Source organism: Chlorocebus sabaeus, chromosome 14 (genome assembly GCF_047675955.1).
Source record: "Chlorocebus sabaeus isolate Y175 chromosome 14, mChlSab1.0.hap1, whole genome shotgun sequence".
Taxonomy (NCBI): domain Eukaryota; kingdom Metazoa; phylum Chordata; class Mammalia; order Primates; family Cercopithecidae; genus Chlorocebus; species Chlorocebus sabaeus.
In genome coordinates, this window is record NC_132917.1 from 98,222,853 (window position 1) to 98,235,486 (window position 12,634).

Sequence of the window (12,634 nt, forward strand, 5' to 3'; positions counted from 1 at the left end):
AGTAGCTGGGACTACAGGGGCCCGCCACCACGCCTGGCTAATTTTTTGTATTTTTTGTAGAGACGGGGTTTCACCGTGTTAGCCAGGATGGTCTCGATCTCTTGACCTCGTGATCCGCCCGCCTTGGCCTCCCAGAGTGCTGGGATTACAGGCGTGAGCCACCGCGCCGGGGCGCGCTCCAGGGTCTTTACCCCCTCTTCCTGGCACCACCCCGGGCCAAGGCCGACTGCCCCCGAAGCAGCAGCAAAGTGACGGCTGGAAAGGCCTGGTCCCCGTACCCCGCTCTTCCTTACAAGTCCAGCAAGGGGCAGGTGGCCACAACTTCTCCTGCTTGTAGCCCCACCTCAAGGGCAGGGGCAGGGCCTTGGTTTGTGTAGAACCCCCTGGTCCCACAGTGGGCGCCGAGTTTACCGAATCGGTCTTCACGATCAAAACCCTCTGGGCGGCCGTCTGCAGACCGTGCACCCGCGCAGCGTGCTCCTCAGCGGACCCCAGCCTTCTCAATACCCAGTTAAAACCCAGGCAGCTGCCTGCTCAAGCCACGATCAAGTGTACAGGGGAGACCTCACTTCCACCGCCTGACTGGTTTAGAAAGGGTGCACGAACAACAGAATGCAGGCTGGGTTCTGTGCCAGTCCCTCTCCAGGACAGTGGTCTGGTGCACACTGGGTGTAAATTCCTTCCCCCACTAGTTGGGGCACTGAAGACCCTAGCATTCCTGGTGGGTAGAAGGCTGGCAGTCATTTCTCCTCCCCTAAGCGGGTTGAGAACCCCATCCTCACACAAACAACGATCTCATCTCCACGACCTTCAACTCCTTTGGCCCCTCACTCCCACTAACCGTCCTGAGTTCTGGGAAGGCACCCCCGCCCCCCAACTCCACTTCTCCCCTGGACTCCCAGTGCCCTGACTTCTCCTTCTGGCCAGAAGCCAAAGCTGGCTCCCAAGGGGCTGTGGCCATGGTCTGGTTCCCAGCGCCGCAGCCACCACTGTGGGAAAACACTGGAGCTGGGCTGTTCCCTCCCACAGGCAGGCAGGGACTACAAAAGTGGTGGCTGCCCCGGGACTGTGGGGGAGGCCCCATCCAGCCTCCGTCCACCCAGAGAGCTTTCCCTCTTGGTACCCAGAAGGGCTTTAGCCCAAACATCTTAGCCCCATCACAGAAATCGTTTCATTTTCTCCATTTTATTTGTCAATATAAAAATACTCAAATATTTACAACAAATAAATACGCGGGGACACAATAAGTTACATCGTTGGGAGCCCCCTCCTAGGGCTGGAAGAGAGTATGCCATTGTCCACAGTAGTCCCACCCTCTCCCCTCACACAGCCTTTCCCAGCCCTGTACAGGAAGAAGGCAAGTATAAAATACCACTGAACCCCAGGGCCAAGTAGGAGGCCCCACCCACCCTTCCCCCAAAACACACAGGAGGCTCCATCTCCCTCCCCCCACCCTGAAAACATTCACAGCCCTAGGAGCAGGACTAGGCCCACCCCGAGCCCTGCGCTCCCCGCGAAGGGGCACAGCACCCTGCCCACCCCACCCCCATATGTACATCGCTGCCCGACATTCGGGACAGTGGGGGTAGGAGAGGCAAAGTGATACGACCCCTTCCCCTTCATAGCTCCAATGACTCACCAGGAGGACCCAGGCCAAGGGAAGACTTGACAGAAACAGGAAGGCTATGCCACAAGCGCACACGCGCGTGCACACACACACACACACACACACAAACACACGTGCAAATACAGACACACACACATCTTGACATTTCTGCCTTGAAAAGTTTTGGCGGCTGGGGTCCCGCGTGTCTGTGATTCACAGAGAGAAAGATGCCTCCTGCGAGGCTGGTGCCCTGGTGAGCCACACCAAGTGGCAGTGCCCGTGCTGAGCAGAGCAGGTCCTCATGGCCGGGTGGGTGCTGGGCAGTATCCGTCCCAGACAGAGCAGGTGCCCATGCCATGTCCCTGAGGTAGCTGGTGCCTGTGCAAAAGTAGGAGCTACACCTCCCACGCTTCCCGCCGACGCGGTGGGGGTTTCCCCTCATACTGATGACTCCTCGGGGTTGGAGTCGGGCAGTGGCTGGCGTTGCTGCAGTTTGCGTCTCAGTTCATCCGCAAGCTCAGGCAGGGGGTGCCCGAGCCCTCCCCGGTCCTCCCCTCCTAGTTGTAAGCGCACGTAACCATTGGCATTTGAGTTCCGCCCACCCCCCAAGTGAAGCCGAGTTGGAGAAGGCAGAGGCTGGCCTGGGATGCCTGGAGGTGGCGAAGGGGGCCCCCCGCCGGGCTGGCACCGGGCATGCCCAGGTACTATCTTAAGGGAGCCATCTGAATAGTAGTAACCGACAGGATCCCAAAGTTTCTCATCTGGTTCAGGACAGGGCCGGAAGGGGGGACTGGTGGGCTCCTTGGGCAGCTCCAGGGGGTACACCAGGGTCCTCTCAGTAGCCTTGGCCCCTTTCTCCAGCTCTTCTCGCAGCCGCCGGCGCAGTGACAGCACCAGCAGCAGCAGCACCAGGCACACGGCCCCCAGGGCCACCACCGCCAGCCACACCAGTCCCAGGTTTTCCAGGGGGGCCCGGGCCTCCAAGGTCACCGACGGGCCTGCCACGACAGCCACAAGGTAGCCTTCAGCGGCTAGCCGCGCCCCCTGCTCCTCTGAAAAGCAGTGGTAGGCTCCAGCGTGGCGGGGCTGGGCAGCCATCACAACTAGGGCCTGGAGCCGGGCATCGTAGAGGAAGGAGCCGGGCTGTTCCGCAGGCAGGTCCCGGCCCCCAAAGGTCCAGCGGGCATGGGCCAAGTTGGAGGAGAGGTGGCAGGGCAGCACCAGGTCTGTGCCCGCCACCACCGTGATGTTTTTGGGAGCGGGCCTGACTGTAGTGGCAGAGAAAAGAGAGTGTATGTTAGTACAGGAAAGCAGGGCTAGGGAAGGGGAGAACAGAAACTCCAGCTCTGGTCCAGGGCTCAGCCCGATGCGACGGGAAGGAAAAAGCTCACCTTTCTTACTGCCTCGGAGGTTGCAGATGCCTGCAGTGTCCGAGATCATCACATGCTGGATCAGCAGAGATCTGGTAGGGGATGTAGGGTACATCAGCAGCCTGGCTCCAACCACCCTGAGTCCCTGCTGGTCCTGGTCTATGTAGAGCCCAACTCACCCAGAGTGGCCACCCACGGCCACACAGCGACTGGTGTTGACGCTCCAGGCGCAATAGGGGTCCCGGGCGAGGACACAGTCTGCACAGGAGCGGTACTTCATGCAGTCAGCCAGGGGCAGCTGCACCAGCTGAGAGCGGGAGCCGGCAAAGAGCAGCTTCTGCGAGAGAAGCGGGGCGCAGAAAGAGGGTCAGCCAGGGCCACACCGCGGGAAGGGCGGCCGGACCAGAATGCAGCACGGGGACAGCTTGGACTTCTGCAGGGGGCACAGGATGGGGCACCAGAAGGAGGAACAAGGGAACAAGGCAGAGCTGTAGTGCTGAAAAGGGAACTCTAAGAACTGCAGAACTCAAAGGGCTTACACAGGCCAGATGCAATCCTAAGCCCCTTAGAGACGTGACCTTATTAGAAAGGGATGATGGGGCTGTGAGGCCAAAAAGTTTAATCACACACGCTCACACACATAGTGCGGGAAATACATTTCTCTCAAGGCCCATCAGCCCTCAAAGCAGCAGCAGCATAGCATAAGATGTTTTCCTGTTTCAACAGTGGATGCCAAGCTGTATGTTTCTTCAACCACACACTTTCTTTCTGCCATTATTCCATGTTCTGGGGGACAATTTTGAGTCACAATAGGTGGTAAAAGGCAAACAAATCAAAGTTCAGGAGGTGTAGCAAACATGCCACAAGAGTATTGCACAAGGCAACTGGGCACAGCAGGTCATGCCTGGAATCCAAGCACTTTGGGAGGCTGAGGTGGGCAAATCTCCAACTTGAGGTTAGGAGTTCAAGACCAGTCTGGCCAACATGGTAAAACCGTGTCTCTACTAAAGATACAAAAATGAGCCAGGCATGGTGGCATGTGCCTGTAGTCCCAGTTACTTGGGAGGCTGAGGCAGAATTGCTTGAACCCGGGAGGTGGAGGTTACAGTCGGCTGAGATCATGCCACTGCACTCCAGCCTGGGCAACAGAGTGAGACTCCATCTCAACAAAAACAAAAACAAAAAACCTTTAGCTGGGCGTGGTGGCAGGCACCTGTAATCCCAGCTACTCAGGAGGCTGAGGCAGGAGAATAGCTTCAACCTGGGAGGTGGAGGTTGCAGTGAACTGAGATCGCATCACTGCACTTCAGCCTGGGTGACAGAGTGAGACTCTGTCTCAAAAAAAACCAAAAGGAGTATTGCACAAGGATATAATGCAAGCACTTCAGGAAAACAGTCATGGACATGGAGGGCTGGGACCAGAGAGCAGCTGGGGGCTGGAAGGAAACCACCATGGTGAAAGCATCATAAACATCTCACAGCCTGGGAGGTCTGGTCACAGGGGCACGGTCAGAGGAGAGGCCAGAGCCAGGACCACAGCACAGCTTGGAGGGTCTGAAGGAAACATGGGAGTAGTTACCAAGGCTTGATGCTGAGAGTGCGGCCCCGTGACCTGGCTATATATAATGGCTCTGTGCAGCGCAGATTCCATTCTGTTTTCATTCTCGTTTCCAGGAACCCACCCCAGGTTAGGCAAGGTGTGCGTCCATGCGTGTGTGTGTTCCTAACTCTGCACTGGCCAAGCATGTAGGCCCAACTGGGAGAAGCAGCCAGACAGAGAGAGTGAGAAGGACAGTGCTGGGGACAGTGGCAGATAGGGCCCAACTCACTACCTTGCTCTGAGACAGCACCAGGCTTCCCATGGGCTCCTGGTCAAACAGCTGCAGCTCTTCAATCAGGTGAACCCAGGGCCCCAGGCTCACGGCCTTGAGCAGCCAGCCATCTCCTGAGGGGTGCAGACGGACAGGTGTAAATGACAGGGCACAGGGCTGTGGGGCAGCTCCAAATCTCCCTGCCCTGGGCACACAGGCTTCTGCCCAGCCTTGAGCAGCCATGCCCGCATACCCATGCACCCACCTGTGCCAATGAACAGCACCGTATAGGTGGCGCCATCAAGTCCTGTAACCCGGTCGGCCACCAGGTGGGTGAAGTTGGTGCCCTTCTTCACGAGCAGGGGGCGGCTCCACCGAGGCCCCACCTGCTCCTCCATCAGCGGGTGCTTCTTGATGAAGTTGAGGGTGTTGTCGGGCAGCTCCAGGGAGCTGGTGTAGCCGTGGCGCCGGTGCCAGTTGTTAATGCACTGGGGGCAGGATGTGGGGGGCAGGCCATCAGCAGGGTGGGATGGCACCGCAGCTAGGTGGGGAGACGCATCCCTGCCCCAGCACTCACCGAGCCAGGCCGCGGGCTGGGTACAGGGTCGGTGTAGCGGCCCCACTTCTGGGCTTGCTCCCGGTACTCCTTGTAGGGGCCCTCAAACACCCGCTGGATCTCTTCCAACTGGTACTCACAGACGGCCGACAGGTACATGTCACCCCTGTCACAGTGAGAGGGAGCCCAGGGTCAGGTACCCACCTTATCCCCTTCCCACCCCAGCTCAGGGCAAGCAGCAGGAAGGCAAGGCCCGGCACAAAACAGCCATGGGTACCAGAATGCCCTGGCAGCTCAAAAGTGCCACCTGGCATAGGGCCCTGCCTGTTCACAGGCAGCTCGGAAAGGGGCAGGTGCCAGCATTCTCCTTGGCTTCTGGACACCTGGCTTCCTGGACTGCCTCTGAGGCCCAGTCCAGGTTCCCACCCAGGCACCATCCCTGATCGGAACCCCAGCTCCTCCCCACTCTGCAGGAGCCCTAGCCAACTCACCACCGCGCTTGAAAAACCCCAAAGAAGGTGGTGTTGTGCCAGGAGGTGTCCTGCAGGGTGTGCACCGCCTGCAGCTGGTTGAAGTAGAGCTGCCAGTCCGGGGCAGAGCACGCCAGCCGCGCCTTCAGGAACGTGGTCCACTTCTTCTGCAGGGTCCGCGCGCCCCCCATATCACCCTGGCAGACGGCAAGGGGACACGGCCGGTCAGCCCCGCCGGGCCAGCAGGGCTCCCAGGGCCCACCGCTGTGAGACTTGGTACCTTGCAGACGCGGGCCACACGAGCCACCACCTGCTCAGCATAGCAGTCGGACTCCACTGCCCGCTCCCTGAAGAAGAAGTAGACCTTGTCGTCGTCCCCCGTGAAGCTGCCCACACTCTCAGGTACATAGGCAGAGCCTACAAAGTGAGGTTCTGTGGGAAGGGGAGGAGGTCAGCAGGGAGGCGCTGGGCCCTGGGGGGCCTCCCACCCATGGCTCCCACAGGCCCCCTGGGGGCTCACCGTTGAGCCAAAAGGCCAGGTACTCTGTCTTCATGGAGTGGTGCGGCCCCATGTTACGCAGGATAATGGGTTCCGTGCCCAGGAAGTTGTTGAGTGTGGCCGAGTATAGCTCACCATCTATGGGAGACAGCAGTCAGCTACAGACCGTACATGAGATATGGACACATCCGGCCAACACAGCCCCAAGTGGAACCAAGTCCCAAGGATTCACCCAGCCTGCATGGGGGGCAGCCACTCACCCACAAGGAGGCCAGTGTGGCCTTTAGCTGGGTCATAGGGACACTTGCCCTTCCCATCTTCAAACTCTCCCCGCTCCAAAGTGAAGGTGAGCATGTTCTAGGGACAGAGAGAGAGGTGATGAGGAGATGCTCAAGGGCGGGGCCCTGGGGGCCACATCCAAGAGTCCAGAGAAGGGCGAGGAGGGTGGGGGACTGGGGACACCGAGATGGGAGGGCAGCACTCACAATGTAGGTGCACTTGGGCTGGAAGGCATAGGTGCCACAGGCGTACAGGTGGGAGGCGTTGTAGGGCTGCAGGAAGCGGATGAAGTTGAAGCACTCGGTCTGGGGGCAGAAAGATATCCGGTTAGTGAGAGCGTGACGCCCAGAATGGGAGGAGACGCCCTGGGGTGAAGGCAGCACCAGGAGCAGCGTCCAAGCACCCACCTGGTTGTTCTTCCCTTTCTGGATACACTCAGTCTTCTTCTCCGCAGGGGCCTCCCAGGAGATCTGGGGACAGGGAAGGGGACGTCAGCCACGTCACAGGTACGGACTGAGCACGTGTTACAAGCACAGCCTGCAGCAGCAACACAGGGACGCCCAGTGCAGAGGCATGGACCCTATTCTGTGGGGGCTTCCTTCAGTACAGAATGGAAGCCCCAAACCACCCCACTACACAGAATTCAGTAAGTGCCAGAGAGGAGCGGAATGCCGCATGCTGACCCCAACCAGAGGGCAGGTCCCGGATGCCCAGCAGCAGCACTTCTGTGGGGGCCGCCAGGCTGAGGGACCACCTGGCCAAGCACAGCCCCTCTGCACCTTGCCCTCTGGCAGGCCTGCCTGCCTCCCGCTGCCCCACCTCTCACCGCTCCTTGCAGCTCCAGGGCCTCCATGCTGAAAGCAAACAGGGCCTCTCGGGCCCCCACGTACAGAAGCCCAGTCTGCTCCGTCAGCGTCAGTGTCAGGAAGTCCTGGATGCCCGTCTGGGAGAACCGCCGCACTACCGTGGCCAGCTCTGCAGGGGTAAGCGTGGCTGCTGATGGGCAGGACCCCTGGGGCTCGAGAGCCCTCAGTCTTCCTCCATGAGAGCCAGCACCCCATGCCACAAACAGATGCCAGCCAAACCCCCTGATTGGCAATAAAGGACACTTTTGAAACAGACTTTGGCCCTGACAGCTCCACCCGGGCCTCCCTAGCCTTTCCCAGGCTGGGAGGAGGCAAATCCAGGCTGCTGGGCGGAAGGAAGGATATCTCAGCCACAGCTTCCGGCCAGAGGAAGCCATCAGACTGATGGCTCTTGCTCTCAGGGTCAATGGCACCTCCGGCCACAGGGCTGGGCTGGGCACCCCCACCCCACCCTCACTTCCTCGGCTGCTGCTTCCTTCTTTGCCCTGCTGCCCACTGCCTCTGATAAGAGTCCAGCAGGGGAAGAGGCACAGATGGCTATGAGTACTCCCTGCCTCAGGAAACCCTTCACTCCAGGAGGACCCCAATCCAGGCTGCCAGAGATGTGAGCACAGCAGGCCACTAGGACAGGCGGGGATGGCAGGAGGGGAGCTGGGCTGTGAGCCAGGCCAGGGAGGTCCGGAGAAACTAGAGGTTCAGAGAGCGGAGATGGGGCTGGGGCCTGGGAAGTCTTGCTGCCACCCGGCGTTCAGGGCACCATGACATTTATATAGTCACGTGATTCCTATATCAGCTGCCAAATATGGCTGCCGACCTGTCCTCAGGGTCCCCCCAAACCAGCCTTAGTCTCTGGAGGCAATGATGGCTCCAGACACAGGTCAGCATGGCAGGGCTTCACTGGCACCCGAGTGGAGCCTGTGGGAGGTGAGCTCATCCCAGGTCCCCAGAGTGCACGGCTGATACAAACACCTGACATCACCTTTCACACGGGTGTGTGCACACGGGACACTGCTGGGTCCCCACTGTGCCCTGGCAACCATGTGAGCATGTGCACATACACACACCCTTCCAGGGCCACCAGAGGGTATGATGACTACAGGGCAGTAGGGGGTCTTAGGGGGGCCCTGGGGAGCCAGGGGAGAGAGCTTCCAGTTTATATTTATCCCGGTTCCAGTTTCTCTTTAGGCTCCCAGCGCCAGTGACAATTCAAGAAGTGAGGTGTGGAGAGGGCGAGGCAGAAGGTTCTCCCTCGCACACCTGGGCAGGCAGTCTGGGGTGGGGAGTTGGACAGAGCTCCCCCAGAGGAGGCTAACCCCAGGTCCCAACCTGCACTGCCTGTTCGTGGACCCTGGGGTCACTCGAGTTTCTTAGAAAGCTGTGCCACACACATCAGAATAAAGGGGGGCAACTCCTCAACAGCCTGTCCCCACTTCCTCCTCACCCCTCCAGGCACTCACCCCCAGAAGACACTGTCTTCCGCGGCACAAGGTTCCACCACACCTCAGCCCCGATGCCCAGGCCCCACAGCCTTGCTGCCAGCAGCCAGACAGCCCAGTGTGGGGCCATGGCGCAAGCCCCGGCTCTGAGCTTCAGGCCAGCTGTCCTGCTGAGGGAAAAGACATGGTCAGAAATCACAGCCAGAGAAAGCAAACCAGAGGGGCCCGCAGCAGGAGAGGCCACGGGACTCCTCATCAGGCCTTCCAGGAGCACTGGTGCCCTCCTTCCCCTTCTCTTTGGAGGTGGACCTAAGTCCCCACACTTGGCCTCTGCCTAAAAGACCACGGGTCTCCCTGGGAAGCGGGGAGGAGTTGAGTCGGCTGCAGGCTCAACAGGCTCCGGGAAGCCCTCCCTGGCCTCCAGACCCCCCACTACCTCTGCACAACCGGAAGTCATTTGAGAAAAAAGGGGACCCCCCCCCCGACATACACACTCAGGCCTAAGAGATTTGAGAGTTTCTTGAAAGAATCTCAGGCAGAAGGCCTTGCAGCCACTGGGGCTCCGGACCCCGTCAACACCTAACTCTGGGAGGAAAACTCCTTAGGGCGACGGGGGCATGCGGTGGGGTAGGCAGTCGGGAAAGCCCCACAGGGAAACCTGGTGCGGCCAGCTGCGGGCGGAGGTCCCTGTCCCGGCCTGTCCCCTTCCCCAGCGCAGACAATAGCCCGGCAGAACCCAAACCCCGTTCCACATCAGCAGGGCAGGAGTGGGAGCAGGGCCGGGAGCGAAGGGGCCCAGCTTCCCGAGGCCCCTTTGTTGCCCAAGAGGGAGGCAGGAAGTGGGTGGGATGGGCGTGGAAATGACCAGGGCCTCATCCTGTTCCTCGCGCTGCCTCCTCCGAGACACCAGCCTTCTGGCGGAGGGGCGGCGGGGGCAGCGAGCTCGGGTCGAGTCGGGGACTCCGGCGGCGCGCGCGGGCGACGGGGGGAAGGAGGGGCAGGGACGTGAGGGGCTTCCCCACCCCGGCTGCTGGCAACACGCCGCGCACGGCCGGCACCCGCTGCGCTCCCGCGGCTCTGACGAACCTTCCCAACTCGGGGACTGCGCCCCAGGGACCCTGGCCTGGGCGGGCCAGCGGGACTGGCTTCCCCCGCTCCAGCCTTCCCGTGCCGGGGGCGGAGACGCGGAAGCTGGGGACCTGCTCACCCCCAAACAAAGGGTCCCTGCCAAGACCCCGTCCCGGGTCCCTCCGGGTTCTCCCCTCCCCCAGCTCCAGGGATTTGAACGCAAACAAAGCGGCGGCGCGGGGAGCGTGGCGAGCCCGGCCTGCGGACGCCCCCTGTCGGCCCAGAGCCCCGGCGCGGGAGGGCGGGGGGCGGGGGCTGCGCCCCAGCCCGGCCCCGCAAAACGCCCCCGGCCCCATCTCGGCTCCTTACCCGAGGATCGGGCTGCACCCCGCGGCGTGCTCCGAGGATACGCCCGGCAGCCGTGCTCCCACCCGCAGCTCCCGCAGGGCGAGGAAACGGGCAGCCTGGGGGAGGGGGCTGGGAGGAGGGGTGCTGGCTCCAGGCGGGGCGCCCCACACCCTCGCCCACCCCGAGCGGCCAGACGTGGACCGCGGCGCTCCGTGCAGGGCGAGCGCTCCAGCCGGGGACAGCGCGGCCCGGCTCGGCCCGGGGGCCTGGCTTTCCGGGACAACCCGCCTCCCCAGCGGAACGGGCGGGCGGGCGGGGGGCCGCGGCAGGGAAATCCGATCCCACAACATCGGCCTCGCTCCAAGCCCGCCCCAAACTTTCCATCGGGGGTGGGAGCGCCGAGGGCAGTCCAGGAGCCTGGCGAGGATCCCGGCCGCGGACCGGACCGCGCGAGGAACCCTCACTGCCCGTAGCCCCTCGCTGGCGCGTCCCTCCGGCCCCGGGGCTGCGGGCTGCAGGCGCTGTGCGTCCCGCTCCCGGGACCCTGCGAAGCAGCCGCGCGGGGCGCAGGAAGGATCCCCGCGGACAGGAGTCTCCGCCGCCGCGGCTCCCCGCGCCCCAGCCCCTGTCCCTCCCGCATCCGGCAGCCCCTGCCCACGCAAGGGGACAAAGCGGCGGCTCCGGGGCCCCGCGGCTCCAGCCTCCCGCAAGCCCGGCCTCGCTCACCTCTTGCGCGCAGCTCCAGTCCCCGGGCGCCGCCCTCGCGTTCGGCTCCGACCGCCGTCCGCCCCTGCCCCGCGTCGCCGCCTGCCCGCGCGCGCCCGCCAGTCCTCCGCGGCCCCTCTGCCACCGCCCCTCCGTCCCCGCCCGGCTCCGCGTCCCTGGGCTCGGGCTCCCCGCGCCACCACGGCGGGCGCCGGCTCTTTCTCCAGCGCGGCCGCGGCTCTCCGCCCCCTTCCCCTTGACGTCAGGCTGGGGGGGGTCGAGCGGAGGCCGGGGGCGGGCCGCGAAGGCTCGCTCAGGAGGGGGCTGCGACCCGCAGCGACCTGTGGACCCGCCCGCTCTCCGCCCGGGGGCTCGGACCTCCGCCCCTCCGGGTGCCCGGACCTCAACCCTGCCGGGTGTCCGGCCGCCCCGGGGCTCGGAGTCGCGGGCTGCGCCACAGCGCCCGGAGGGAGGTGGGGCGGCGGAGGGACTCCGGGTCTGGCCACCGGGGACTCACACTCACCCGGTCTTTCCGAAGTGTCCCCCGAAGACCCCCGGCGGGCTGGGCTGGGGAGAGGGACCCCCGACCCTGCAGTTGCAGGAACGACCGCGGGCGAGCCACGTCGAGGCGAGTATCCGGGGGAGGCACGTGGGGAAACCGAGGCGTCTCTTGGGGCGGACCAGAGGGGTCTGCCTTTTGGTCCCCAATTCTGCCTCCTTCTAGGCCCCGAGGACCACTGGTCCCTGCCCTCAAGTCTGGAAAGGGCTTCACCAGCCAGGAAGACTCTTCAATCCACAGAAAGGGTCTGCTCCTGCTTCTCACGCTTTGGGCAAAGCGCCTCTCCCCAGAAAATGACTCCTGGTGCCACTGGAAGGCTGATTAACAAGTGGCATGAGCCCTACTGTTCAGATGAAAGGGGCTGGGGGGAGCCACGCTGCAGAACCACCGCCACCTTCAGAACCACCAGCCTCCGCCCACAGCCACTCCTAGAAACAACTTGTAGCTCTGGCCTCATGGGCGGTGCAGCGTCCTTCCTGCCAGCTGGTCCTCTGAGCTGGGCAGGTGGTTAGAAGAGGTGGTCCTCATGGAGGACACCCCACGGGCACCTGGAGACAGATGCTACCTCCTGGCTAGGGGCAAAAGGCAGAGGTGAAGGCACTTGAGGCCCTGAGGTTTGGCGGTAACGTTAAGCCAGGGTGCAGTCCTGGAGGGGAGGAACACTTCAGGCCGCGTCAGCAGATCTGGATTATAAATCAGTCCGACAGCAGCTTTTGTTCTGGGTTAAAACTTGGCATCTGAAAAGTGGAGACCAGAAGAGTGGTGGAGATAACTGAGAAAAGCAGCCCAGTTTGGTTTCAGTAACAATCGGGTCTTTGCTGGTACACATAAAGGCCCCTTCTCCCTTGCTGGCCAAGGCCACGTTTCCCAGCTCTTTTCCACTAGGAAAAAGACAAACGCTGTGGTCTTGGAGATGCTGCAGATAATGACCGTGGGGTGGGCAGGGAAGGCCTCCTGCTTCAGCTGACAAGGTGGGAGAAGATGTGTCACCCTTGTGTTGATTAGAGACTCCCATCTATTCAAGCGGGGGGTAAACTGAGACGCAAGGGCCCTCACTTGTG

The 12,634-nt window shown here is 62.2% G+C and overlaps 1 protein-coding gene across 10 annotated transcripts; it reads right to left on the reverse strand.

The window, feature by feature from the left end:
- Positions 1–1,166: 1,166 nt before the first annotated feature.
- On the reverse strand, positions 1,167–11,631 carry SEMA4C (semaphorin 4C). 10 transcript variants are annotated; one of them, XM_008008050.3, is made up of 15 exons: positions 11,036–11,137; positions 8,915–9,060; positions 7,418–7,566; positions 6,999–7,061; positions 6,798–6,896; positions 6,573–6,669; positions 6,334–6,450; positions 6,094–6,245; positions 5,835–6,010; positions 5,365–5,509; positions 5,053–5,275; positions 4,809–4,921; positions 3,156–3,313; positions 2,998–3,068; positions 1,167–2,874 (listed from the first exon to the last, which is right to left on the reverse strand). In XM_008008050.3, exons 2-15 carry the CDS (start codon positions 9,021–9,023, stop codon positions 2,045–2,047), a joined length of 2,502 nt encoding a protein of 833 aa, XP_008006241.1. In that variant the 5' UTR covers positions 9,024–9,060; positions 11,036–11,137; the 3' UTR covers positions 1,167–2,044. The 10 variants fall into 10 exon arrangements, with proteins under 10 accessions (XP_008006241.1, XP_008006239.2, XP_072879334.1 ...); XM_008008048.3 differs by lacking the exon at positions 11,036–11,137 and adding an exon at positions 10,331–10,589 and having other exon boundaries at positions 1,704–2,874; positions 8,915–9,063; XM_073023233.1 differs by lacking the exon at positions 11,036–11,137 and adding an exon at positions 11,538–11,631 and having other exon boundaries at positions 1,704–3,068.
- Positions 11,632–12,634: the final 1,003 nt, after the last annotated feature.

Excerpts from the sequence above, each read along its gene's own strand:
- SEMA4C (XM_073023228.1), bottom strand. The coding sequence starts at position 9,149 with ATGAGGAGTCCCGTGGCCTCTCCTGCTGCGGGCCCCTCTGGTTTGCTT. Across the intron at positions 6,451-6,572 it reads CCACACTGGCCTCCTTGTGG|ATGGTGAGCTATACTCGGCC; the intron begins GTGAGTGGCTGC and ends TGTCTCCCATAG. Across the intron at positions 3,314-4,808 it reads TGGTGCTGTCTCAGAGCAAG|AAGCTGCTCTTTGCCGGCTC; the intron begins GTAGTGAGTTGG and ends CTTCTCTCGCAG.